Raw genomic sequence first — 26,617 nt, 5'->3', positions numbered from 1 at the left:
AAATTCTCGAAATCTTGCAGGAAAAAACCGATGATTCCATCAGAAATCATTGCTAGAAGCATCACAGCTTGTGCGTTTTTGCCTTCCGGAATAGCGGCAATAACACCAGGCTCTTGTTTCTACGTGATAAACAGACATCGGCCTAGGCAAATGTTGGAACAGAAAGTTGCTGGTGTGAAAAATCGATAAGACTCTGCGTTGGGAAATTTGTGTGAACTTTTCGAAGGATTTTCTACTTCCCTCCGATGTGAACATACTCAATTTCTAGTTTTACTGTCCCCGTTTACCAGATTAATACGACGGACAGTGGAAAAAGAGCTATGATTTGCTAAAATTGAGCATGATCTACATTGGTCGGTTTGGTAGAAAATTGCCAGCTTCAGTTCCAGGAACCATTCCGGAAAGTAAGAGCAGTGTTTTAAAAGTGAAGTGAAAATGGACAATCCAGTTCCTCCTGCAGCGGAATCGGAAGGATGTTCACCGAATCCAGCCCCTCCACTTCCGGAAGCAGTATTTCCGGCGCCTCCACCAATGCCTGAACTAGAAGGGAAGTGTCCATCTTCCGGAGAGCGGAGGAAACCCACCATGGAAGAATGTCCGTATGCCAAGCGAAGAAAACTGACGGCATTCTTCGATGACGACGACGATTTGGAGGAGGAGGATGACGATGAGGACGATCAAATGGCGGGGCAGGAGAGAGACGGAACCCGGGAAGTGTCGGAACGGCACGAGGAATTGAATGACCAGCTGAGACAGTTTCAGGTGTTGGATGAAGTGCAGGGCGACAACTCCGAGGACGAGAATGATGGTGAGTGATTTGAATCGACGATGGCAAGGGGCTAGGGTGGTTCTGTAACATTCCCCAGAAAATCATTGCTCACAATTTTTTCTCCCCATAAAACTGTATAGGGTGCATAGCTATTTGGGCCCTTCCACGATTCACTTTGGCATAAGGGGATTTTCTTGACCAAATTGTCTGAAGAAATGCAATAATTACTATTGCATTACTATTAGCTAGCTAGATACATCGTTATCATATACGACGTAGGGAATATTACTCTTAAGAAAATGACTAGTAGATTCACTGAGTAGAAATAAGTGGCGACAATCTTATTTTAATATGGTTTTTACATTGCCATAAGAAGAAATACCTCTTTTGTAACAGCGGTATAAATAATCTAATTCCAGCTTCATTTTCGCAAAATTTACAAGTAGAAAGTAGGCGTTGTGAAGCATTGCATTTGCCACCGAAAATTGAATCATGTAGGCGACTGTATTAGAAGCCTAAGGTAACTTTACTCTTCAATATTCACTATAAAACTGACTATGGAAAGTAAGACGCTGAGATCGATCATTAGGGTACACTTGATAGTTTCGAAAAATTGTTGAACAGACAAGAAAAGCGACTTTTTTCTTTAAGGGTATATGAACGTAAATTACGTTACGTAATGACCAATAAATATTTTTAACAACAACAAATTAAATTAACTAGAACTACTACTAAACAGCCTAATTTTGTTAACACTTGACGACAATTGACATTTAAGACTCTAATCTTACGTAAAAGACAGGAGTAATCAGAATAGCACTTGAATGACAAATTTTTAAAAACCATTTCGACTAGACAGTATTAGTAATGACACTACTACACTACTATCTATCTATCTATTATATAAATAAAAATGGAATGGTGTTTGTATGTCACGAAATGGCATCCAAACGGGTCAACGGATTTGAACGATTATAATTCCGTTTTGTTCGTCAAATGTTCCGACGTGTTTGTGTGTATAAAAATCCCAGGATATTCACCGGGAAAGTCGGAAAAACGAGCGTGAACGGAACTGTCATATTGTATGGGAGGTTCCATGACATGTTTCAACAGCCTACTTGATGGCAATACGAAGTTTGCCGGGACCACTAGTCTATATCTAAGACAAGACGTGACAGGTCACAGTACAAAAATGAAACCAATTGCCTGTCAAAAAAGACCACTTCCCATTGGTCGTTTTGGCAAAGGCCTACTTTCACATCGTTGAGTTGGATTTCAACAGGGCACTTTGTTGCTAGCCTGGCCGTGTTGCTAGATCATAAATTAAAGTTTCATAAAAAGTTTTAAAATTTTTCATGAAGTCTTTTTGTTTCGAATCCATTTATATTCCATGTTAACTTTTCCGCATGTGCTCCTACAATACTAAAATCAATTAAATATACTTAATTGAGAACAATATAATGGAAATTGTGTCAATTTTCTCTACAAGTATTGCCGGTTTCTAATATAAACCTGAATTTTTAAAAATAAAGCATCCTCTATTGCACTATATGAATGAAGCGTGCAAGAAACAACCAAATTATGGGCATTGATATTTGAATTTGTTCACAATATTTGCTTAAAATGAATACTGGTAGCACTGGCTTTTGTATCGTCAAGGATATCGGCCGAAAAACAACTGGGCAGTCTTATTTGAGCTGTCACGTCCTGTCCTAGGTCTATATAAATAAAAATGGAGTGGTGTTTGTATGTCACGAAATAACTTGAGAACAGGACATCCGATCTGCACAATTCTTTCACTGTTGTCTTCTTGAAGGGCTCCGACGTGTTCGTATGACGGAATAGTTTAGGGGAGTTATCGGAAAATTTGGTAAAACGGGGGAGTACTAATATGTAATTTTGTTTAGGAGATACCGTCATGCGGGGTGACATTGGGCCTAGGGGGTGACTTTGACCGCCTCTTTCGATGAATCTCATGACTGGTTCTTCTTCTTCCTGGCCTTACGTCCCCACTGGGACAGAGCCTGCTTCTCAGCTTAGTGTTCTTATGAGCACTTCCACAGTTATCAACTGAGAGCTTTCTATGCCAATGACCATTTTTGCATGTGTATATCGTGTGGCAGGTACGAAGATACTCTATGCCCTGGGAAGTCGAGAAAATTTCCAACCCGAAAAGATCCTCGACCGGTGGGATTCGAACCCACGACCCTCAAGCTTGGTCTTGCTGAATAGCTGCGCGTTTACCGCTACGGCTATCTGGGCCCCATGACTGGTATGAACGCCAAAAAACTAATCTATGGCCAGCTATTGACTATGTGTAACGTACTCTTGAAGCTTTACACATTGTACCCATTATTCTGACATCAGTTTGCTGTAAAAATGTTGGTCCAAAGTCACCCTTATGGACCAATGTCACCCCGCACGACGGTACCATGACATTTTTCAACAGCCGACTTGATGGCAAGACGAAGTTTGCCGGGCCCACTAGTTTCAAATAAATTCTGATGGAGCTGCTGATTTTCACAATGCTTCCTTTTCTCAGAAGCAAAGGAATATGGGTACTTTTCAAAAACTACCACGTCACAATACTAATAAAAAAGCAGTGTTCATGTGGGCGCCTTTGCCTAGTCCGTCTGAGTATTGGTCCTGGTAGAGGGGAAACTTGGCAAAAGCCAGACCGAGGGTTCAGCCTTGACAAGTTAAGCTGTCAGGCAGCTCCAACTAAATACCAAAAAAAGAGATTTCTGTACAAATTCTCCATGGAATTCGCCCAGATATTCCTCCTGCGATTTTTAAATAAATACATAGAATCTTTTTTTTTTGTAAAATTTGTCACACGGAATATATGAGCATGACCACTAGAAAAGGTAAAAAGCCCCTGGCCTGGATCATGGGGATTGACGGTGCCAAAGTGAAGGTGCACCGTAAAATAATATCCGTCTGTATAACATATCACCTTCCCAATACTTTGGCACACCTCTAACGGATCATGATTTATCATGAAACGGCTGCTTGCAGGCTGAGGATCTGTTAATATGTTTCTGCATATTATCAGGTACTCTTCGAATGGAGGGACCGCCAGGGCTCAGTAGTTACTTATGCACCACTACTTGTTGTTGCAGTTTGTTAGATGAATTGCAGCATCTTTTGTACTAATCGGTAATGGTGGATAGGTTTCGAAGCTAACGCATGATCCAACTTTTTGTTATGTGACTTAAAAGTGAGTGTTCGGTGAGTTTCTGTGTAACACTCGTCGTCATAAAATTAATGATTGTGAGGGTGATAATGATACTTGAAGAATTGCATAGTGGTGATAAACTGTTGAAATTGCATTTGAAGTGATTGTGAGGGTTACATTAATACCACAGACATAATAATAACAATATGCATTTTGCACTTATTTCTTTAAACAAAAACACTATTGCCTAGTTCTTTACACTTTTACAATGACAGTGTTCATAATAACAGCAAGTGCAATAGAAGTGATCGAAGTATTTTTTTTTGTTACGGTCGTTGCGATAATTCGTAGTTCAATTAAATAGTAAAAAAATAAAATTAAACATCCTTCAACTATTGGTAATAAAATAAATTGGTATGAAATTGGCGTGATGTAATATTGGTGAAACTTTTAGCTGTGATAGTGGAAAGTGATTACGAAAGTTCATGAATGATAATCGGTTATAGAAGTGATAGTCTCAAAAACAAAAGTGTCGACAGCAAAAGAGTGGCAATTATGTGACAGTGAATGATAAAACAAAATGGGGAATGAGGACTTTTTAATAAAACTATTTCGTTCTTCACTTCAACCACTCTAGTAGCATTTCAGGCCTTATCATACTTTGATAGTAGTCTGAACTACTAGACTGCAAAACTACGGTAAGGGCTGATTGCTGCTAGGGTACACAGTGACCATTTGAGCAACATTGCTTAGGAACGTCTGTGTGATGGACGCAATAGAGGCTTATAAAAGCAAATGCTGGGAAGGAGCTTAGGGCAGATTAAAAGTGCCAGTACTACCCCTATCGCTACCGAAAAAAAAAAAAAAAAAAGACCACTAGAAAAGGTAAAAAGTGAGGTTACGAGTCGCCTCTGGGTCGCCCCTGTCCTTTGAAATACAAATGTTGTCTCCTGGATCTAAAAATGATGTCAAAATTCTTACAACTCGTCAATTTGATCAATTTATTGTAAAATTAAACTTTATAAAGCTGCATAATACACCAAAATGTAGGCCCTTGATATAAGCACGTTATTCGAGAATAAACGGTTTTATGAGCAAAAAACTATGCTCGTAATGCTGCATGATTCCAAAAATAAGTTCATTTTTGGTGATGAACTAGCCGTTTGCGCTAAAAATCACCCTTATAAAGAATAAAAAAAAATAAGTTTAGTAGGTCATACTTAAGCTTACACAACATTTCAATTACTCATAGTTAGCATGTAGGATTAGTACCATCGGATTGTTTAGCACCGACATTTCCAACCGTATTGCTTACACTTTCAAAAACTAAATATTTGGGGTAAAAATGCAGAATTATGTTCGGTGTGGTATTGACAGAGATCCAGAAACTTCTAGTTCTAAACAAGGATTTGAACATGGTGTCAGTCTGCATGTTTGTGAGGATGCTTAAAATAAATCCCAAGATTCGTACCGATTTGCGCATTTTGTTAAAATAATTGAATTTGTTAGATAGACCTCAGAAAATTGCAAATATTTTTGCGCTTTACGTGATAATCTTGAAATTGATGTAAGGTACCGCGGGGCAAGTGGGTAAGTGGGGTAAGTGAAAATAACATGCATATTTTATTAAAAAAAAAAAAGCGTATTTATATTTCATTTGCTTGCAGAAACCATTGAGGCAATTGGGTTGTTTAGTGATGAAAAATTCGCAGTTTTTTGTAGCTTGATTGAAAGAGCACAGTTTTCCAAGTGTAACACGATTTTATTGTGATTTAATATCTTAATTTTGATATAGTAAATGATTAAAATAGATTTAATTCCGTCGACTCAATGACATTTCCATTTACATAATGACAGCTCGTCCCGGAGTAAAATTTGCCGAGGGGTGATTCAAACGCGATTCCCATACGAAATTCAAACGTGTTTTAAAAATAGTTCCAGGGCACGGAAAATTATGAAATTTTGGATTCTGGCTAAGTTTTTAACATAGAATCAGAATATGTAAAAAACAGGATACCCCTAAACAAGCCAATTCAGAACATTACGATAAGTGAGAAAGTCATGTGATGTTTAATCATGTTTGCTTGAAAACTCGCGTAACATTTCTAAAGGGCCAATCCTCAGATCGTTGACTCTGAGAAAATTCAATTTGAACATTATTCACCACATTTTCAATTCCTATTTCTCAGTATTCAAATCAATCAATGTGATTTCTTGCTAGTTGAGTGACGATTTACTATTACTACACACTAATAATCGATTTTATTCTGAAAACTGACAAAAATGCGGAAAAAATGATGAGTTTAAATGCTTGGCCCATTTTTGATTTTAAACAAGGCATGGGCCTTTTTTATTGGCCAAAATAGAATTTTATAAGCGTGCTTGGCCCAAGGCTAGGCCTTTTCGGTTTTCAATGAATGAGCAAGAGAGAGTCATTGGCCTCTCACCATGCTAAGGCCAATGACAGTTTGCGAAATTTTCCGATTGTAGGCCTTCTTGATGGAGCGAGAACCAATCATTGGCCTTTTCGAGCGGGGGCCAATGAATGATTTGGAAAAAAGCGGTTATTGGCCGTTTTGAAAACCGAGTTTATAACGGTAAGTTTTATGATTATGTTGACAATGTTTGCATAGTTTGTGGGTGTTGGGAGGTGCTATCGAATGGTATCAAAACCCGATTTGTTTACAATTTGATCATTGGCCCTTTAGAATTGTTACGCGAGAAAACTCAAAAGTTTGTTTACCTTCCAATTTGTACTCCGGCACAAGTGCTGTTGTTAAATGAGCAGGAAAAAAAATCGAGCAGGTAAAATTTTTCGAGCAGCCTGCTGGCGCCATCTACATGTGACTCAAGAGCTTTCGGGAGCTTAATTTTTCCTGCTGGATTCACATTCGAGTAGATTTTTTTTGTTTTCAGATTTATTTATTCACAAGAAGAAACAATTAAAACGGCTTTAATATTAACAATATTTTGTAAGTTTCAATAGTTTATATATGGGAGGGCGTCAAATAAAAATTATATAAATTATTTGCATAGTTATACATTTCAGGTAAGTTCCGTGATGTGCAAATAGCTCATGGGAGTTAAAAATTTAGATCACTGCTATTTCAACAATATTATAATTCTTGCATAAATTGCATTCCGACTCCAACTTCCAATACTTAAATTCCGCTAATTTTTATACGTTGAAATAACATGAAAAATAACACTTGATACCCACAAGCACTAATTTCGACGTTATTTTTAACGCATAGAAAAAGCAACGGAAGTAAGATATGGACAGTTAGATCCGTTAGACAATGCGTGCCGATGTGTAATCGCCACCATAACATTGTTTAGTAGTTATGTGGGTTTTTTCTCGGTAAATTGTCTGAAACACGGCATTTTAAAAAAATGCTTGTTTAAAGAAGGTGGGCAAATTTGTTCTACGATTTTCAACGTGGATATATTTTTCCTGCTAGGTTCACAGCTAAGGTACAAGATGCATTTTGGGGTTTCTTTTTGACATGAAGATCAAAATTTAATTTTAAGCGATCGTTTAAACCCTTAGCTTTTAGGTGGGCAAATTTGTTCTACGATTTTCAACATGGATATATTTTTCCTGCTAGGTTCACAGCTAAGGTACAAGATGCATTTTGGGGTTTCTTTTTGACATGAAGATCAAAATTTAATTTTAAGCGATCGTTTAAACCCTTAGCTTTTAGGTGGGCAAATTTGTTCTACGATTTTCAACATGGATATATTTTTCCTGCTAGGTTCACAGCTAAGGTACAAGATGCATTTTGGGGTTTCTTTTTGACATGAAGATCAAAATTTAATTTTAAGCGATCGTTTAAACCCTTAGCTTTTAGGTGGGCAAATTTGTTCTACGATTTTCAACATGGATATATTTTTCCTGCTAGGTTCACAGCTAAGGTACAAGATGCATTTTGGGGTTTCTTTTTGACATGAAGATCAAAATTTAATTTTAAGCGATCGTTTAAACCCTTAGCTTTTAGGTGGGCAAATTTGTTCTACGATTTTCAACATGGATATATTTTTCCTGCTAGGTTCACAGCTAAGGTACAAGATGCATTTTGGGGTTTCTTTTTGACATGAAGATCAAAATTTAATTTTAAGCGATCGTTTAAACCCTTAGCTTTTAGGTGGGCAAATTTGTTCTACGATTTTCAACATGGATATATTTTTCCTGCTAGGTTCACAGCTAAGGTACAAGATGCATTTTGGGGTTTCTTTTTGACATGAAGATCAAAATTTAATTTTAAGCGATCGTTTAAACCCTTAGCTTTTAGGTGGGCAAATTTGTTCTACGGTTTTCAACGTGGATATATTTTTCCTGCTAGGTTCACAGCTAAGGTACAAGATGCATTTTGGGGTTTCTTTTTGACATGAAGATCAAAATTTAATTTTAAGCGATCGTTTAAACCCTTAGCTTTTAGGTGGGCAAATTTGTTCTACGATTTTCAACGTGGATATATTTTTCCTGCTAGGTTCACAGCTAAGGTACAAGATGCATTTTGGGGTTTCTTTTTGATTGAAAAATAAAAGTTTATTTTTAAGCGATCGTTTAAACCCTTAGCTTTTAGGTGGGCAAATTTGTTCTACGATTTTCAACGTGCATATATTTTTCCTGCTAGGTTCACAGCTAAGGTACAAGATGCATTTTGGGGTTTCTTTTTGATTGAAAAATAAAAGTTTATTTTTAAGCGATCGTTTAAACCCTTAGCTTTTAGGTGGGCAAATTTGTTCTACGGTTTTCAACGTGGATATATTTTTCCTGCTAGGTTCACAGCTAAGGTACAAGATGCATTTTGGGGTTTCTTTTTGACATGAAGATCAAAATTTAATTTTAAGCGATCGTTTAAACCCTTAGCTTTTAGGTGGGCAGATTTGTTCTACGATTTTCAACATGGATATATTTTTCCTGCTAGGTTCACAGCTAAGGTACAAGATGCATTTTGGGGTTTCTTTTTGACATGAAGATCAAAATTTAATTTTAAGCGATCGTTTAAACCCTTAGCTTTTAGGTGGGCAAATTTGTTCTACGGTTTTCAACGTGGATATATTTTTCCTGCTAGGTTCACATCTAAGGTACAAGATGCATTTTGGGGTTTCTTTTTGACATGAAGATCAAAATTTAATTTTAAGCGATCGTTTAAACCCTTAGCTTTTAGGTGGGCAAATTTGTTCTACGGTTTTCAACGTGCATATATTTTTCCTGCTAGGTTCACAGCTAAGGTACAAGATGCATTTTGGGGTTTCTTTTTGATTGAAAAATAAAAGTTTATTTTTAAGCGATCGTTTAAACCCTTAGCTTTTAGGTGGGCAAATTTGTTCTACGGTTTTCAACGTGGATATATTTTTCCTGCTAGGTTCACAGCTAAGGTACAAGATGCATTTTGGGGTTTCTTTTTGACATGAAGATCAAAATTTAATTTTAAGCGATCGTTTAAACCCTTAGCTTTTAGGTGGGCAAATTTGTTCTACGGTTTTCAACGTGCATATATTTTTCCTGCTAGGTTCACAGCTAAGGTACAAGATGCATTTTGGGGTTTCTTTTTGATTGAAAAATAAAAGTTTATTTTTAAGCGATCGTTTAAACCCTTAGCTTTTAGGTGGGCAAATTTGTTCTACGGTTTTCAACGTGGATATATTTTTCCTGCTAGGTTCACAGCTAAGGTACAAGATGCATTTTGGGGTTTCTTTTTGATTGAAAAATAAAAGTTTATTTTTAAGCGATCGTTTAAACCCTTAGCTTTTAGGTGGGCAAATTTGTTCTACGGTTTTCAACGTGGATATATTTTTCCTGCTAGGTTCACAGCTAAGGTACAAGATGCATTTTGGGGTTTCTTTTTGACATGAAGATCAAAATTTAATTTTAAGCGATCGTTTAAACCCTTAGCTTTTAGGTGGGCAAATTTGTTCTACGATTTTCAACATGGATATATTTTTCCTGCTAGGTTCACAGCTAAGGTACAAGATGCATTTTGGGGTTTCTTTTTGACATGAAGATCAAAATTTAATTTTAAGCGATCGTTTAAACCCTTAGCTTTTAGGTGGGCAAATTTGTTCTACGATTTTCAACATGGATATATTTTTCCTGCTAGGTTCACAGCTAAGGTACAAGATGCATTTTGGGGTTTCTTTTTGACATGAAGATCAAAATTTAATTTTAAGCGATCGTTTAAACCCTTAGCTTTTAGGTGGGCAAATTTGTTCTACGATTTTCAACATGGATATATTTTTCCTGCTAGGTTCACAGCTAAGGTACAAGATGCATTTTGGGGTTTCTTTTTGACATGAAGATCAAAATTTAATTTTAAGCGATCGTTTAAACCCTTAGCTTTTAGGTGGGCAAATTTGTTCTACGGTTTTCAACGTGGATATATTTTTCCTGCTAGGTTCACAGCTAAGGTACAAGATGCATTTTGGGGTTTCTTTTTGACATGAAGATCAAAATTTAATTTTAAGCGATCGTTTAAACCCTTAGCTTTTAGGTGGGCAAATTTGTTCTACGATTTTCAACGTGGATATATTTTTCCTGCTAGGTTCACAGCTAAGGTACAAGATGCATTTTGGGGTTTCTTTTTGATTGAAAAATAAAAGTTTATTTTTAAGCGATCGTTTAAACCCTTAGCTTTTAGGTGGGCAAATTTGTTCTACGATTTTCAACGTGCATATATTTTTCCTGCTAGGTTCACAGCTAAGGTACAAGATGCATTTTGGGGTTTCTTTTTGATTGAAAAATAAAAGTTTATTTTTAAGCGATCGTTTAAACCCTTAGCTTTTAGGTGGGCAAATTTGTTCTACGGTTTTCAACGTGGATATATTTTTCCTGCTAGGTTCACAGCTAAGGTACAAGATGCATTTTGGGGTTTCTTTTTGACATGAAGATCAAAATTTAATTTTAAGCGATCGTTTAAACCCTTAGCTTTTAGGTGGGCAGATTTGTTCTACGATTTTCAACATGGATATATTTTTCCTGCTAGGTTCACAGCTAAGGTACAAGATGCATTTTGGGGTTTCTTTTTGACATGAAGATCAAAATTTAATTTTAAGCGATCGTTTAAACCCTTAGCTTTTAGGTGGGCAAATTTGTTCTACGGTTTTCAACGTGGATATATTTTTCCTGCTAGGTTCACATCTAAGGTACAAGATGCATTTTGGGGTTTCTTTTTGACATGAAGATCAAAATTTAATTTTAAGCGATCGTTTAAACCCTTAGCTTTTAGGTGGGCAAATTTGTTCTACGGTTTTCAACGTGGATATATTTTTCCTGCTAGGTTCACAGCTAAGGTACAAGATGCATTTTGGGGTTTCTTTTTGATTGAAAAATAAAAGTTTATTTTTAAGCGATCGTTTAAACCCTTAGCTTTTAGGTGGGCAAATTTGTTCTACGATTTTCAACGTGGATATATTTTTCCTGCTAGGTTCACAGCTAAGGTACAAGATGCATTTTGGGGTTTCTTTTTGACATGAAGATCAAAATTTAATTTTAAGCGATCGTTTAAACCCTTAGCTTTTAGGTGGGCAAATTTGTTCTACGGTTTTCAACGTGGATATATTTTTCCTGCTAGGTTCACATCTAAGGTACAAGATGCATTTTGGGGTTTCTTTTTGACATGAAGATCAAAATTTAATTTTAAGCGATCGTTTAAACCCTTAGCTTTTAGGTGGGCAAATTTGTTCTACGGTTTTCAACGTGCATATATTTTTCCTGCTAGGTTCACAGCTAAGGTACAAGATGCATTTTGGGGTTTCTTTTTGATTGAAAAATAAAAGTTTATTTTTAAGCGATCGTTTAAACCCTTAGCTTTTAGGTGGGCAAATTTGTTCTACGGTTTTCAACGTGGATATATTTTTCCTGCTAGGTTCACAGCTAAGGTACAAGATGCATTTTGGGGTTTCTTTTTGACATGAAGATCAAAATTTAATTTTAAGCGATCGTTTAAACCCTTAGCTTTTAGGTGGGCAGATTTGTTCTACGTATTTCAACATGGATATATTTTTCCTGCTAGGTTCACAGCTAAGGTACAAGATGCATTTTGGGGTTTCTTTTTGACATGAAGATCAAAATTTAATTTTAAGCGATCGTTTAAACCCTTAGCTTTTAGGTGGGCAAATTTGTTCTACGGTTTTCAACGTGGATATATTTTTCCTGCTAGGTTCACATCTAAGGTACAAGATGCATTTTGGGGTTTCTTTTTGACATGAAGATCAAAATTTAATTTTAAGCGATCGTTTAAACCCTTAGCTTTTAGGTGGGCAAATTTGTTCTACGGTTTTCAACGTGCATATATTTTTCCTGCTAGGTTCACAGCTAAGGTACAAGATGCATTTTGGGGTTTCTTTTTGATTGAAAAATAAAAGTTTATTTTTAAGCGATCGTTTAAACCCTTAGCTTTTAGGTGGGCAAATTTGTTCTACGGTTTTCAACGTGGATATATTTTTCCTGCTAGGTTCACAGCTAAGGTACAAGATGCATTTTGGGGTTTCTTTTTGACATGAAGATCAAAATTTAATTTTAAGCGATCGTTTAAACCCTTAGCTTTTAGGTGGGCAAATTTGTTCTACGGTTTTCAACGTGCATATATTTTTCCTGCTAGGTTCACAGCTAAGGTACAAGATGCATTTTGGGGTTTCTTTTTGATTGAAAAATAAAAGTTTATTTTTAAGCGATCGTTTAAACCCTTAGCTTTTAGGTGGGCAAATTTGTTCTACGGTTTTCAACGTGGATATATTTTTCCTGCTAGGTTCACAGCTAAGGTACAAGATGCATTTTGGGGTTTCTTTTTGACATGAAGATCAAAATTTAATTTTAAGCGATCGTTTAAACCCTTAGCTTTTAGGTGGGCAGATTTGTTCTACGTATTTCAACATGGATATATTTTTCCTGCTAGGTTCACAGCTAAGGTACAAGATGCATTTTGGGGTTTCTTTTTGACATGAAGATCAAAATTTAATTTTAAGCGATCGTTTAAACCCTTAGCTTTTAGGTGGGCAAATTTGTTCTACGGTTTTCAACGTGGATATATTTTTCCTGCTAGGTTCACATCTAAGGTACAAGATGCATTTTGGGGTTTCTTTTTGACATGAAGATCAAAATTTAATTTTAAGCGATCGTTTAAACCCTTAGCTTTTAGGTGGGCAAATTTGTTCTACGGTTTTCAACGTGCATATATTTTTCCTGCTAGGTTCACAGCTAAGGTACAAGATGCATTTTGGGGTTTCTTTTTGATTGAAAAATAAAAGTTTATTTTTAAGCGATCGTTTAAACCCTTAGCTTTTAGGTGGGCAAATTTGTTCTACGGTTTTCAACGTGGATATATTTTTCCTGCTAGGTTCACAGCTAAGGTACAAGATGCATTTTGGGGTTTCTTTTTGACATGAAGATCAAAATTTAATTTTAAGCGATCGTTTAAACCCTTAGCTTTTAGGTGGGCAAATTTGTTCTACGGTTTTCAACGTGGATATATTTTTCCTGCTAGGTTCACATCTAAGGTACAAGATGCATTTTGGGGTTTCTTTTTGACATGAAGATCAAAATTTAATTTTAAGCGATCGTTTAAACCCTTAGCTTTTAGGTGGGCAGATTTGTTCTACGATTTTCAACATGGATATATTTTTCCTGCTAGGTTCACAGCTAAGGTACAAGATGCATTTTGGGGTTTCTTTTTGACATGAAGATCAAAATTTAATTTTAAGCGATCGTTTAAACCCTTAGCTTTTAGGTGGGCAAATTTGTTCTACGGTTTTCAACGTGGATATATTTTTCCTGCTAGGTTCACAGCTAAGGTACAAGATGCATTTTGGGGTTTCTTTTTGACATGAAGATCAAAATTTAATTTTAAGCGATCGTTTAAACCCTTAGCTTTTAGGTGGGCAAATTTGTTCTACGATTTTCAACATGGATATATTTTTCCTGCTAGGTTCACAGCTAAGGTACAAGATGCATTTTGGGGTTTCTTTTTGACATGAAGATCAAAATTTAATTTTAAGCGATCGTTTAAACCCTTAGCTTTTAGGTGGGCAAATTTGTTCTACGGTTTTCAACGTGGATATATTTTTCCTGCTAGGTTCACAGCTAAGGTACAAGATGCATTTTGGGGTTTCTTTTTGATTGAAAAATAAAAGTTTATTTTTAAGCGATCGTTTAAACCCTTAGCTTTTAGGTGGGCAAATTTGTTCTACGGTTTTCAACGTGGATATATTTTTCCTGCTAGGTTCACAGCAAAGGTACAAGATGCATTTTGGGGTTTCTTTTTGACATGAAGATCAAAATTTAATTTTAAGCGATCGTTTAAACCCTTAGCTTTTAGGTGGGCAAATTTGTTCTACGATTTTCAACATGGATATATTTTTCCTGCTAGGTTCACAGCTAAGGTACAAGATGCATTTTGGGGTTTCTTTTTGACATGAAGATCAAAATTTAATTTTAAGCGATCGTTTAAACCCTTAGCTTTTAGGTGGGCAAATTTGTTCTACGGTTTTCAACGTGGATATATTTTTCCTGCTAGGTTCACAGCTAAGGTACAAGATGCATTTTGGGGTTTCTTTTTGATTGAAAAATAAAAGTTTATTTTTAAGCGATCGTTTAAACCCTTAGCTTTTAGGTGGGCAAATTTGTTCTACGATTTTCAACGTGGATATATTTTTCCTGCTAGGTTCACAGCTAAGGTACAAGATGCATTTTGGGGTTTCTTTTTGACATGAAGATCAAAATTTAATTTTAAGCGATCGTTTAAACCCTTAGCTTTTAGGTGGGCAAATTTGTTCTACGATTTTCAACATGGATATATTTTTCCTGCTAGGTTCACAGCTAAGGTACAAGATGCATTTTGGGGTTTCTTTTTGACATGAAGATCAAAATTTAATTTTAAGCGATCGTTTAAACCCTTAGCTTTTAGGTGGGCAAATTTGTTCTACGATTTTCAACATGGATATATTTTTCCTGCTAGGTTCACAGCTAAGGTACAAGATGCATTTTGGGGTTTCTTTTTGACATGAAGATCAAAATTTAATTTTAAGCGATCGTTTAAACCCTTAGCTTTTAGGTGGTATCAGGTATCAGAAGGCCGGCTCCAAAGGCACGTTCCCCACCAGTTGGGAGATTTGTGCCATCGCCATATTTGAGCCTATTTCATCATCTACCCGATGGGAGAGGAAAGGGAAGGGAAAGATGGGAGGAAATAGGAGTGGGGTCCCTTGAAGAGGGAAGATCGCATAAGCGAAATGAGAGCATGTAGCTCCATACCACAATGGGTTCGAACAGCGCCCTAAAAAGGGCACTGCAAAACGCATGAGCGTAAAGAGAGCCTATAGCTCATTACCACAGCGGGTTAAGAATAACAGGATGTCCTGAAGATTCAGGCTTCTGTATTCAGTTTCACTTAATAAGTGTTTACCAAGTAATTGGAATCGCATTTGCGCAAAAACTGGACAGTTACATATCAGGTGATACGAAGTTCCATAATCGGAGTCACAACTATCACACACAAATGAGTCAGCACGCTGAATATTTGCCATGTGATAGTTGAGTCGGCAGTGGCCTGTCAACGCTCTGACCAAGAGACTGCAATTCTGCTTTGACAGATTTGTTAAATACTTCGCCACCTTTGGAGATGGCTCAGTAATATACAATTTTGTTTGACGACACGACTCCAAACTATTCCAATATTGCTTGTGCTGAGTTGCCGCCCAAGAGTTTATCTGAAGCTTCACCCAGCACTTCGAAATTGGAATAGCCGGCTCAGGGCCAATGAAGTCATGCGATGCTCCATCGCGAGCTAGCTCATCAGCCAATTCATTTCCAGCGATGGAAGAATGGCCAGGTACCCATACAAGGTTTACAGAGTTGACTGAATTCAGTTCCTCAATTTGAGTTCGACATGCGATAACAAGCTTCGACCTTGAGTTGGCCGAAGCGAGAGCTTTTATAGCAGCCTGACTATCTGAACAGAAGTATATGACTTTACCCATTACGCGCTGTTGAAGTGCTGATTGCACTCCACACATAAGAGCAAATATTTCCGCCTGAAAAACGGTGCAGTTTCTACCAAGTGAGTAAAACTGATTCAGCCTTATCTCACGAGAATATACTCCTGCACCAGCTCTACCTTCAAGAAGGGAGCCATCAGTGTAACATACTATATTGTTTGATATACTTCTTTCCAAATAGCCAGACGTCCACTCTTCCCGTGAAGGGAATTGTGTGGTAAATGTCCTGTAAGGAAAGTTACAAGCAATTGTGAGATCACTTGGAGCAAGGACAATTTTGTCCCAATTCACCAAAAGTGGAAACAACGAAGTGTGTGTAGATCTACGATTCACTGGATTTTTCTCCAGTAGATCCAGTACCCATAAACGGTAAGAGCAAGAAAGTGCTTCTTGTTTAAGATATATGTGTAGTGGCGCAACGTCGAAAAGGGCCTCGAGCGCTGCTGTGGGAGTTGTAGAGAACGCACCAGACATCGCCATCAAGCACATCCTTTGGAGATGGCCCAATTTTGATTGGATTGTTCTCACTTCGCCCTTTTGCCACCACACAAGACATCCATATGCCAATATTGGTCGAACAACTGTTGTGTAAATCCATTTGATATATTTGGGTTTGAGGCCCCAAGTTTTACCAAAGGTTCGCCGGCATTGACCGAAGGCCATACAAGCTTTTTTGACTCTGAAATCAATGTGAGCTGTCCATAAAAGTTTGGAATCTAGAATGACTCCGACATACTTTACTTGATCAGTCACATTAATCTCAGTGCCAAAAAGACGTAAAGGTCGAATTCCATCGCGGTTTCGTCTTTCCGTAAAAAGAACAATAGATGTTTTATTCGGGTTAACCGAAAGGCCATATTGGCGACACCAACTCTCGACTACCTGAAGAGCACTTTGCATCAGGTCGAATAGGGTGCTTATGCACATACCAACTATCAGAGCTAGATAGTCGTCGGCAAATCCATAAGTTGGAAAACCGCAATTATTGAGTTGCCTCAATAGCGTATCTGCTACGAGATTCCACAAAAGTGGTGACAAGACTCCCCCTTGGGGGCATCCGCAAACACTCAATTTTCGAATCGCTGCTTGACGCAATGTCGAGAAGAGATGTCGGTTTTTGAGCATTTGATGAATCCAATTGGTAATCATTGTAGGTAGCCCATGGTTTCGTGCGGCTTCCAATATGGCATCGAAAGACACGTTATCAAAGGCACCCTCAATATCCAAGAAAACACCCAAGCACGATTGCTTCTGAGCGAATGCTTTCTCGATATCGTATACAACTTTGTGTAAAAGAGTCACAGTGGACTTTCCAGATTGGTAAGCATGTTGATTCACATGAAGAGGCATGTTTGCCAAATAAACATCACGGATGTGATGATCGATAATGCGTTCCAGACATTTCAGAAGAAAAGAGGTCAGACTGATTGGTCTAAAACTCTTCGCTTCCTCATACGACGCACGTCCTCCTTTTGGGATAAACTTTACAGTAATATCACGCCAGGATTTGGGAATGTACCCGGTAGCAAAACTGCTTACAAGTAGCTTTTTCAAAACATGTTTGATAGACTCAAATCCCTTTTGGAGCAGAACAGGATAAATCCCATCCGCTCCTGGAGATTTGAAAGGGGCAAAACTATTAAGTGCCCATTGAATCGATTCAGTAGTTACGATACTGCGAGCCGAGGCCAGAGACTCGTAACTACATGAAAAGACATTTGGTTCATCCGTAGATGCTATGTCCACACATCCGGGGAAGTGTGTATTGAATAAACATTCTAAAACTTCTTCATCGGAAGAAGTAAAGTCACCATTAGGTAAGCGAATTTCGTTCACTTGGAAATCCTTAGATTTTGCAAGAATTTTGTTCAACCGACTGACTTCACTCAAACTGGAAACATTTGTACAAAGGTTTTTCCAGCCGGATCGTTCAGCAGAACGAAGAGCCTTCTTGTAAGCCTTGCGAGCTGACTTGAACGACTCTGATCCAGCTGAACGGCGTCTGTTCCAACTCCTTCTACATTGTTTCCTGAGTCTAGTCAGATCGGAATTCCACCATGGGGTCCCTCTTGTAGTCTTTACAGACCGCAGAGGACATGCTTCTTCAAAAGCTTCCATAATGTAGGATGTTGTAGTATCAACGGCATCATCCAGATCACTTGGATTTTCAATGGACGGAGAATATCCATGAAATTTGGTCGCAACCAATTCAATGTAGAGTTCCCAGTTTGTTGACCGGGGATTCCTAAAACGCAAAGTCTGCGCAGTTACATTTGAATGTTCAAAGAAGATGTAGCGATGATCAGATAATGATTCCTCATCTGATACATGCCAATTCGTCAACTCGTGACTGATTCTATTCGAGCAGAGCGTTATGTCTAACACTTCTTCTCTATTAGAAACCATGAAGGTTGGGCGATTGCCTATGTTAAGTAATCCAAGGTCTGTACTACTTAAGTATTCCATCAGACTGGAGCCTCTCAAATTGATATCCGAGCTGCCCCAGATGATGTGATGAGCATTGGCATCACTGCCCACAATCAGCGGAAGGCCTTTTGTTACGCAGTGTACGACAACTCGTTTGAAGTCATCCGTTGGGGATGGTTCATCATGTGGTAAATATACCGAACAATAGACGTACTTCCTGTTGAGGTCACCAACAGAAACATCGATTGTGACAGCACATACATCTCTGGTAGTTAACTCAGAAATGAGTGTAGCAACGATTGCTTTATTAACGAGCACGCATGCGCGGGGCATGGAGCGCGAGTTTGCCATTTCAAGCTTGCTAAAAGTAGCAAAAACTGGGTCCACAAGGTTACCTAGATAGAAGTTTCCTCTACGAAAGTAGGGTTCTTGAACTAGCGCCACTTGGGCTGCACCATTTTGCATGAGTCTGCAAAGATTGATCGTTGCTGTTCTTTTATGCTGAAGATTGATCTGAGCTAACCTAACCGTAGCCACTACCCAAACTAGGCAGGATTAAGCTTTTTGCAATCTCAGCACGAAAAAGACCAGCAACGAAAAAACCAGATCGGTATCTATTTAAAGTCGCCAAAGGCGAAAGAGCACAGAATACACTGTGTAAAACGCATAATGCGAATCCATATAGGTGATAATTTAAATTAAATGTCAACATATTCATAATCCCACCCTTATTAAGCCTCAGGATAGAGACTGAAGAAGGGCAGCCGATTATCTCGGAGAAACACAAGGTCACCTGCACCATTGCTCCGGGTAGCACAGGAAGGACTCAATACTGTGGAGGGCGCCCTGGTACCCCACAGGCTCCGTTAGCGGTTAGGTTTTATTTAGACCCCCCTAACCATTCATTCTTAGGCACGGTACGCATCACACCATAAATTAGGGGTCACCTGTGAGGTGGACTTTTACCACCGGAACAGGCAGTCCGTAGTGTTAATTCTTAGCCAGTTGAAACAACCGCTACCGACACTACGCGGCTATCTAGGCTGCTCGGGAAAAGGAGGTTAATATTGATGATTAACTCCTGACGTGCCCAAGCAGCCTGTTTAGATCAAAATTTAATTCACAGCTAAGGTACAAGATGCATTTTGGGGTTTCTTTTTGATTGAAAAATAAAAGTTTATTTTTAAGCGATCGTTTAAACCCTTAGCTTTTAGGTGGGCAAATTTGTTCTACGGTTTTCAACGTGGATATATTTTTCCTGCTAGGTTCACAGCTAAGGTACAAGATGCATTTTGGGGTTTCTTTTTGACATGAAGATCAAAATTTAATTTTAAGCGATCGTTTAAACCCTTAGCTTTTAGGTGGGCAAATTTGTTCTACGGTTTTCAACGTGGATATATTTTTCCTGCTAGGTTCACATCTAAGGTACAAGATGCATTTTGGGGTTTCTTTTTGACATGAAGATCAAAATTTAATTTTAAGCGATCGTTTAAACCCTTAGCTTTTAGGTGGGCAGATTTGTTCTACGATTTTCAACATGGATATATTTTTCCTGCTAGGTTCACAGCTAAGGTACAAGATGCATTTTGGGGTTTCTTTTTGACATGAAGATCAAAATTTAATTTTAAGCGATCGTTTAAACCCTTAGCTTTTAGGTGGGCAAATTTGTTCTACGGTTTTCAACGTGGATATATTTTTCCTGCTAGGTTCACAGCTAAGGTACAAGATGCATTTTGGGGTTTCTTTTTGACATGAAGATCAAAATTTAATTTTAAGCGATCGTTTAAACCCTTAGCTTTTAGGTGGGCAAATTTGTTCTACGATTTTCAACATGGATATATTTTTCCTGCTAGGTTCACAGCTAAGGTACAAGATGCATTTTGGGGTTTCTTTTTGACATGAAGATCAAAATTTAATTTTAAGCGATCGTTTAAACCCTTAGCTTTTAGGTGGGCAAATTTGTTCTACGGTTTTCAACGTGGATATATTTTTCCTGCTAGGTTCACAGCTAAGGTACAAGATGCATTTTGGGGTTTCTTTTTGATTGAAAAATAAAAGTTTATTTTTAAGCGATCGTTTAAACCCTTAGCTTTTAGGTGGGCAAATTTGTTCTACGGTTTTCAACGTGGATATATTTTTCCTGCTAGGTTCACAGCTAAGGTACAAGATGCATTTTGGGGTTTCTTTTTGACATGAAGATCAAAATTTAATTTTAAGCGATCGTTTAAACCCTTAGCTTTTAGGTGGGCAAATTTGTTCTACGATTTTCAACATGGATATATTTTTCCTGCTAGGTTCACAGCTAAGGTACAAGATGCATTTTGGGGTTTCTTTTTGACATGAAGATCAAAATTTAATTTTAAGCGATCGTTTAAACCCTTAGCTTTTAGGTGGGCAAATTTGTTCTACGGTTTTCAACGTGGATATATTTTTCCTGCTAGGTTCACAGCTAAGGTACAAGATGCATTTTGGGGTTTCTTTTTGATTGAAAAATAAAAGTTTATTTTTAAGCGATCGTTTAAACCCTTAGCTTTTAGGTGGGCAAATTTGTTCTACGATTTTCAACGTGGATATATTTTTCCTGCTAGGTTCACAGCTAAGGTACAAGATGCATTTTGGGGTTTCTTTTTGACATGAAGATCAAAATTTAATTTTAAGCGATCGTTTAAACCCTTAGCTTTTAGGTGGGCAAATTTGTTCTACGATTTTCAACATGGATATATTTTTCCTGCTAGGTTCACAGCTAAGGTACAAGATGCATTTTGGGGTTTCTTTTTGACATGAAGATCAAAATTTAATTTTAAGCGATCGTTTAAACCCTTAGCTTTTAGGTGGGCAAATTTGTTCTACGATTTTCAACATGGATATATTTTTCCTGCTAGGTTCACAGCTAAGGTACAAGATGCATTTTGGGGTTTCTTTTTGACATGAAGATCAAAATTTAATTTTAAGCGATCGTTTAAACCCTTAGCTTTTAGGTGGGCAAATTTGTTCTACGGTTTTCAACGTGGATATATTTTTCCTGCTAGGTTCACAGCTAAGGTACAAGATGCATTTTGGGGTTTCTTTTTGATTGAAAAATAAAAGTTTATTTTTAAGCGATCGTTTAAACCCTTAGCTTTTAGGTGGGCAAATTTGTTCTACGGTTTTCAACGTGGATATATTTTTCCTGCTAGGTTCACAGCTAAGGTACAAGATGCATTTTGGGGTTTCTTTTTGACATGAAGATCAAAATTTAATTTTAAGCGATCGTTTAAACCCTTAGCTTTTAGGTGGGCAAATTTGTTCTACGATTTTCAACATGGATATATTTTTCCTGCTAGGTTCACAGCTAAGGTACAAGATGCATTTTGGGGTTTCTTTTTGACATGAAGATCAAAATTTAATTTTAAGCGATCGTTTAAACCCTTAGCTTTTAGGTGGGCAAATTTGTTCTACGGTTTTCAACGTGGATATATTTTTCCTGCTAGGTTCACAGCTAAGGTACAAGATGCATTTTGGGGTTTCTTTTTGATTGAAAAATAAAAGTTTATTTTTAAGCGATCGTTTAAACCCTTAGCTTTTAGGTGGGCAAATTTGTTCTACGATTTTCAACGTGGATATATTTTTCCTGCTAGGTTCACAGCTAAGGTACAAGATGCATTTTGGGGTTTCTTTTTGACATGAAGATCAAAATTTAATTTTAAGCGATCGTTTAAACCCTTAGCTTTTAGGTGGGCAAATTTGTTCTACGATTTTCAACATGGATATATTTTTCCTGCTAGGTTCACAGCTAAGGTACAAGATGCATTTTGGGGTTTCTTTTTGACATGAAGATCAAAATTTAATTTTAAGCGATCGTTTAAACCCTTAGCTTTTAGGTGGGCAAATTTGTTCTACGGTTTTCAACGTGGATATTTTTTTCCTGCTAGGTTCACAGCTAAGGTACAAGATGCATTTTGGGGTTTCTTTTTGACATGAAGATCAACATTTAATTTTAAGCGATCGTTTAAACCCTTAGCTTTTAGGTGGGCAAATTTGTTCTACGGTTTTCAACGTGGATATATTTTTCCTGCTAGGTTCACAGCTAAGGTACAAGATGCATTTTGGGGTTTCTTTTTGATTGAAAAATAAAAGTTTATTTTTAAGCGATCGTTTAAACCCTTAGCTTTTAGGTGGGCAAATTTGTTCTACGATTTTCAACGTGGATATATTTTTCCTGCTAGGTTCACAGCTAAGGTACAAGATGCATTTTGGGGTTTCTTTTTGACATGAAGATCAAAATTTAATTTTAAGCGATCGTTTAAACCCTTAGCTTTTAGGTGGGCAAATTTGTTCTACGATTTTCAACATGGATATATTTTTCCTGCTAGGTTCACAGCTAAGGTACAAGATGCATTTTGGGGTTTCTTTTTGACATGAAGATCAAAATTTAATTTTAAGCGATCGTTTAAACCCTTAGCTTTTAGGTGGGCAAATTTGTTCTACGGTTTTCAACGTGGATATATTTTTCCTGCTAGGTTCACAGCTAAGGTACAAGATGCATTTTGGGGTTTCTTTTTGACATGAAGATCAAAATTTAATTTTAAGCGATCGTTTAAACCCTTAGCTTTTAGGTGGGCAAATTTGTTCTACGGTTTTCAACGTGGATATTTTTTTCCTGCTAGGTTCACAGCTAAGGTACAAAATGCATTTAAACCCGCTTTTAATCTGAAAACTTCCAGATTTTCACCCCGGTAATTTGCACATTGTTCCAATTTAAATAGGTTCAAACTTAACTAGACTAGAAGTTTAAATTAAGAAATGGTTTGCATGAAGTACCATTCAAATTAACGGAACATTAATTTACATTAGGACATTTAAAATGCTAGGAGTCGCACCTTCTCACTCTAGCTGATGTCAGAAGGACAACAGTGCCCAGACTGCACTACCAGTTAAGTACACAACTCTTAACTGGCGGTCATTGTCATTGCTTGACCCGTGGAAGCGTGAGATAGGGACTTGTAAGGACCAAAGCTGTGTTAAATGCTATTTTCCAGGTTGTCGACTTACCATTTTGCAGCCCATAATAATGTATCAATAATTTACAACTTTACAACTTTATATTCCTTTAAAGTTCACCATAGCTTTACATCATAAGCATTGAATGGGATATAAACGGAGGTACAACAACATAACAGTTTTGTCAAAATAATGTTTATGGTTGTTTTGTCGTGCGAATGCTGATCTGTTTGACTATTTGTGACTATTTATTTTCCGTTACTCATATTATACGGCATAATAACGAAATGTTCGATTTGAAATTCCACTATTTAATTCTACTGAAGAATGTCAGGTGAATAAATAGGGTTTATTCAGAAGGAAAACGATAAACTTTTTCCGAAGATTTTGTCTGAGAATGTGAATAATTAATGTTCACAAAAATTTTACATCGCGCTCCAATTTTACTTATGAGATCGGTAATTTTATTTTTTTCGTAATTAAAGAGTTGAGACGATTCTCAGGGTTTGTAACAAGACATGCATTATGTGTAGTAAAATGGAAACAAATGTCAGTTTAGAATAGATGGAAAATAACTACGTTTATGGATTAGTTTTGAACAGTCCATTCATCATGTAGTATAATAAAATTAATCAAACCTGTTTTATCAATCGAGTCGAATCTAAACTAACCGTTGAAAACAAAATCGCCCGCATTTTGTTCTATTACCAATAACATAAGGGTACATTTTATATGTCATTATTGCCTTTTCAAGTTTTGTTTCTTTCAATTTCATTCGTAGTTATTTTAAATTATTAAATTTTAAATTTCCTGGATTTTAGGCTACTTCTGAACAGTGTTGTTGCAAAACAGTGTCTCACAATTGAGTTGGAGGTAATATCAGTAGGATTACAAATGATAAAACAGGGAAAAAATGAGTAAATCAATTCATATTCTAATGCCGTTAAACACACATCATCATACATAACATCGCCGAGATTATCTTTTGAAAAATCGCAAGCATAGTATACAATAAAACGGGATTAGTTCAATTATGGACACATCAATCGATTTTGTTAACTGTGTGCATCTATAATGCCACCAACGTCTACAATAATCACAACGTATCCACTTAAATTTAAATTCATTTATTTGATCATCATTCGTAGTGATTGATGATTCGTCTGACCATGACGAGTTATCAACTGTTCCACATGATGGACACATGTTTTGAATATTTTCAGATGATTTTAAAATCAAATTCATCAACGTCATTCTGTAGCTGGTGGGATTAAACATGGACATTATTATATTATTTTCGTTTAAATAGTTTTCTAAGTTCGACAGCAAATAGATTCCGCAATGTACCTCATCATCTTGGATATGACACGGTACATTTTGAATCTTCAAATTATTGACAAGTTTCATTAGAGATTGCCCCTTATTGTTTAATTTATTTTGGAATTTTTGTTCGTATTTGAATACTTGAGCTATAAGTTTTCCAAATATTATTTGTGTTGTGTTGAGTTGTTTAGAGTCCAAATATATGAAGGCATTTTTACGCTTGTCAATGATGGCGATCGAAAAGTGATTAGATGCTAATATTGGAATAATTATCACCATGGAATCACCCAACAATCTCATTTGAATGGATCTCCATGTGAAATTAGAGAGACGTGTGCGACCCAAACCAAATAAATTCATTCCTTGATCACAATCTAAGTAGCATCCAGGAAGATTATGTGAAATACAAAATATATGTATACAATATTCGACTAAAAAATTTGAAACCCAACTGCGCCAGTTGTTTGCCCATAGGGTTTTGAAATCTATTAATTTAAGCGACAATGGATGTTTCAACACTATTCTTATATTATTGCAGTTAGAATTAGTATTGTCTAAATAGTAACTGCTACTTTTAATGACCATATTTGGAAAGAAGATGTCAAAACCATAAAATAGCCTTGAATCTTCAAAGCCGTAAAAATATTGTTCAGTTTCTTCTATTTCTCCATCTTCTTTTTCTTCTTCTTCAATGATAGTCGATAAACGCTGCCATTTTTTCTCATATTCTGCAACAAAAATGGTTTTAGTACTTGATGTCGTCGAGTTCAATTCGTCGAAGCCATCCAAATTATCTGAATTATTTTGGCTTGTTATAATTTTTGCAAGCTTTTCAACTGGTTCCAAATATTGGTCAAAAAATGTCAATTTGTGTTTTCCTTTTACGCAGGACATTTTCGAATTATCCTTTTTGAATGTTTCTTTTGCTTTTGGTAATTGATTAATTAGCATGTCAGTCATAATGCTCTTATTTGTCGACGATATATTTGGACTACTTTTTAAAGAACTATCATTAATTTTCAACAAATTATCTGCAATTTTCGAAGAATTATCTATAATTTCCAAAGAATTATCTATATGTTTCCAAAAACTTTCTACTGGTTTCGAAGAATTATCTATTGTTTCCAAAGAACTGTCTACAGTTTTCAAAGAATTATTCACATTTTTTTTATAATTAGCTTCAATTTTTAAAGTACCTCCAGTTTTTGAAGAATTATTCACAACTTCAGAAGAGTTTGCTAGAATTTCTGAAGAGTTATCTAAAGTTTTCATAAAATTTTCTTCAATTGTCACTGTTTTGACTTTATACCTTTGATTTTGAATTCTTGATTTATGCAATGGCGTAGAATTAGCCAATGGTCTACTTTTAACACGTTTGCTAGTTCGCGTATTTCTTGTATTTGGAATGGCATTCTTGTATTTATTTATTTTATGCTCGACATCTGGAATGTAAATATGAGTAATATGGTCATCAATTCTGATCTTTCCTGATCCAACAGCGGGGGATTCTTCTATGTTTTTCTTCAGTACGTGATGATAACCTTCAATCGGACCATTGTTCGCTCGATTAAGTTGTCGTTTAATTTTCATTCATATATTTCTGGATACTCTTTGTATGTCAATAAAGGAGTCCAGAATGGTAAATATGTAATATATTTTTGTAGAAATTTTTTAATGAATTTATTTATAGAGCTTTCGTAAAATTCATTCAATTCTTCATTAGTTTTATACTCTGATGCAATAAGGTTTTCATAATCTTTTCTGCAATCTAGATAATAAGGACTTGAATTATATATTGTGTCTCGTTTTAAAGGTTCATTATTTGGCTGGCTGTAAAATCTATCTATATCAGCTTTTTCATTGAATTTGATATCTTTTAGTTGATGTTCCATGTCATCAAGATAGTCTGCAAACTTTTTAAGCTTATCATATGACTGAATTTT

General features: G+C 36.6%; 1 protein-coding gene across 8 annotated transcripts in view; it reads left to right on the top strand.

Moving 5' to 3' along the window:
• Window positions 1-26,617, top strand: part of LOC5574820 (microprocessor complex subunit DGCR8) — a 62,824-nt gene that overhangs the window by 106 nt on the left and 36,101 nt on the right. For 2 of the 8 annotated variants that reach the window (XM_021855231.1, XM_021855234.1), the window contains exon 2: window positions 367-808. In XM_021855231.1, the coding sequence (XP_021710923.1) occupies window positions 436-808 (373 nt within the window). In that variant the 5' untranslated portion in view covers window positions 367-435. Of the gene's footprint in view, window positions 1-10; window positions 173-290; window positions 809-26,617 lie in introns of those variants that run through there. The other 6 variants (XM_021855233.1, XM_021855236.1, XM_021855237.1 and 3 more) reach the window with 5 other exon arrangements.

The sequence above is a fragment of the Aedes aegypti genome, chromosome 3 (genome assembly GCF_002204515.2).
Source record: "Aedes aegypti strain LVP_AGWG chromosome 3, AaegL5.0 Primary Assembly, whole genome shotgun sequence".
In the NCBI taxonomy this organism is placed as follows: domain Eukaryota; kingdom Metazoa; phylum Arthropoda; class Insecta; order Diptera; family Culicidae; genus Aedes; species Aedes aegypti.
Note: the sequence above shows the minus strand (reverse complement) of the source record. Positions and strands in the feature narration are given on the sequence as shown.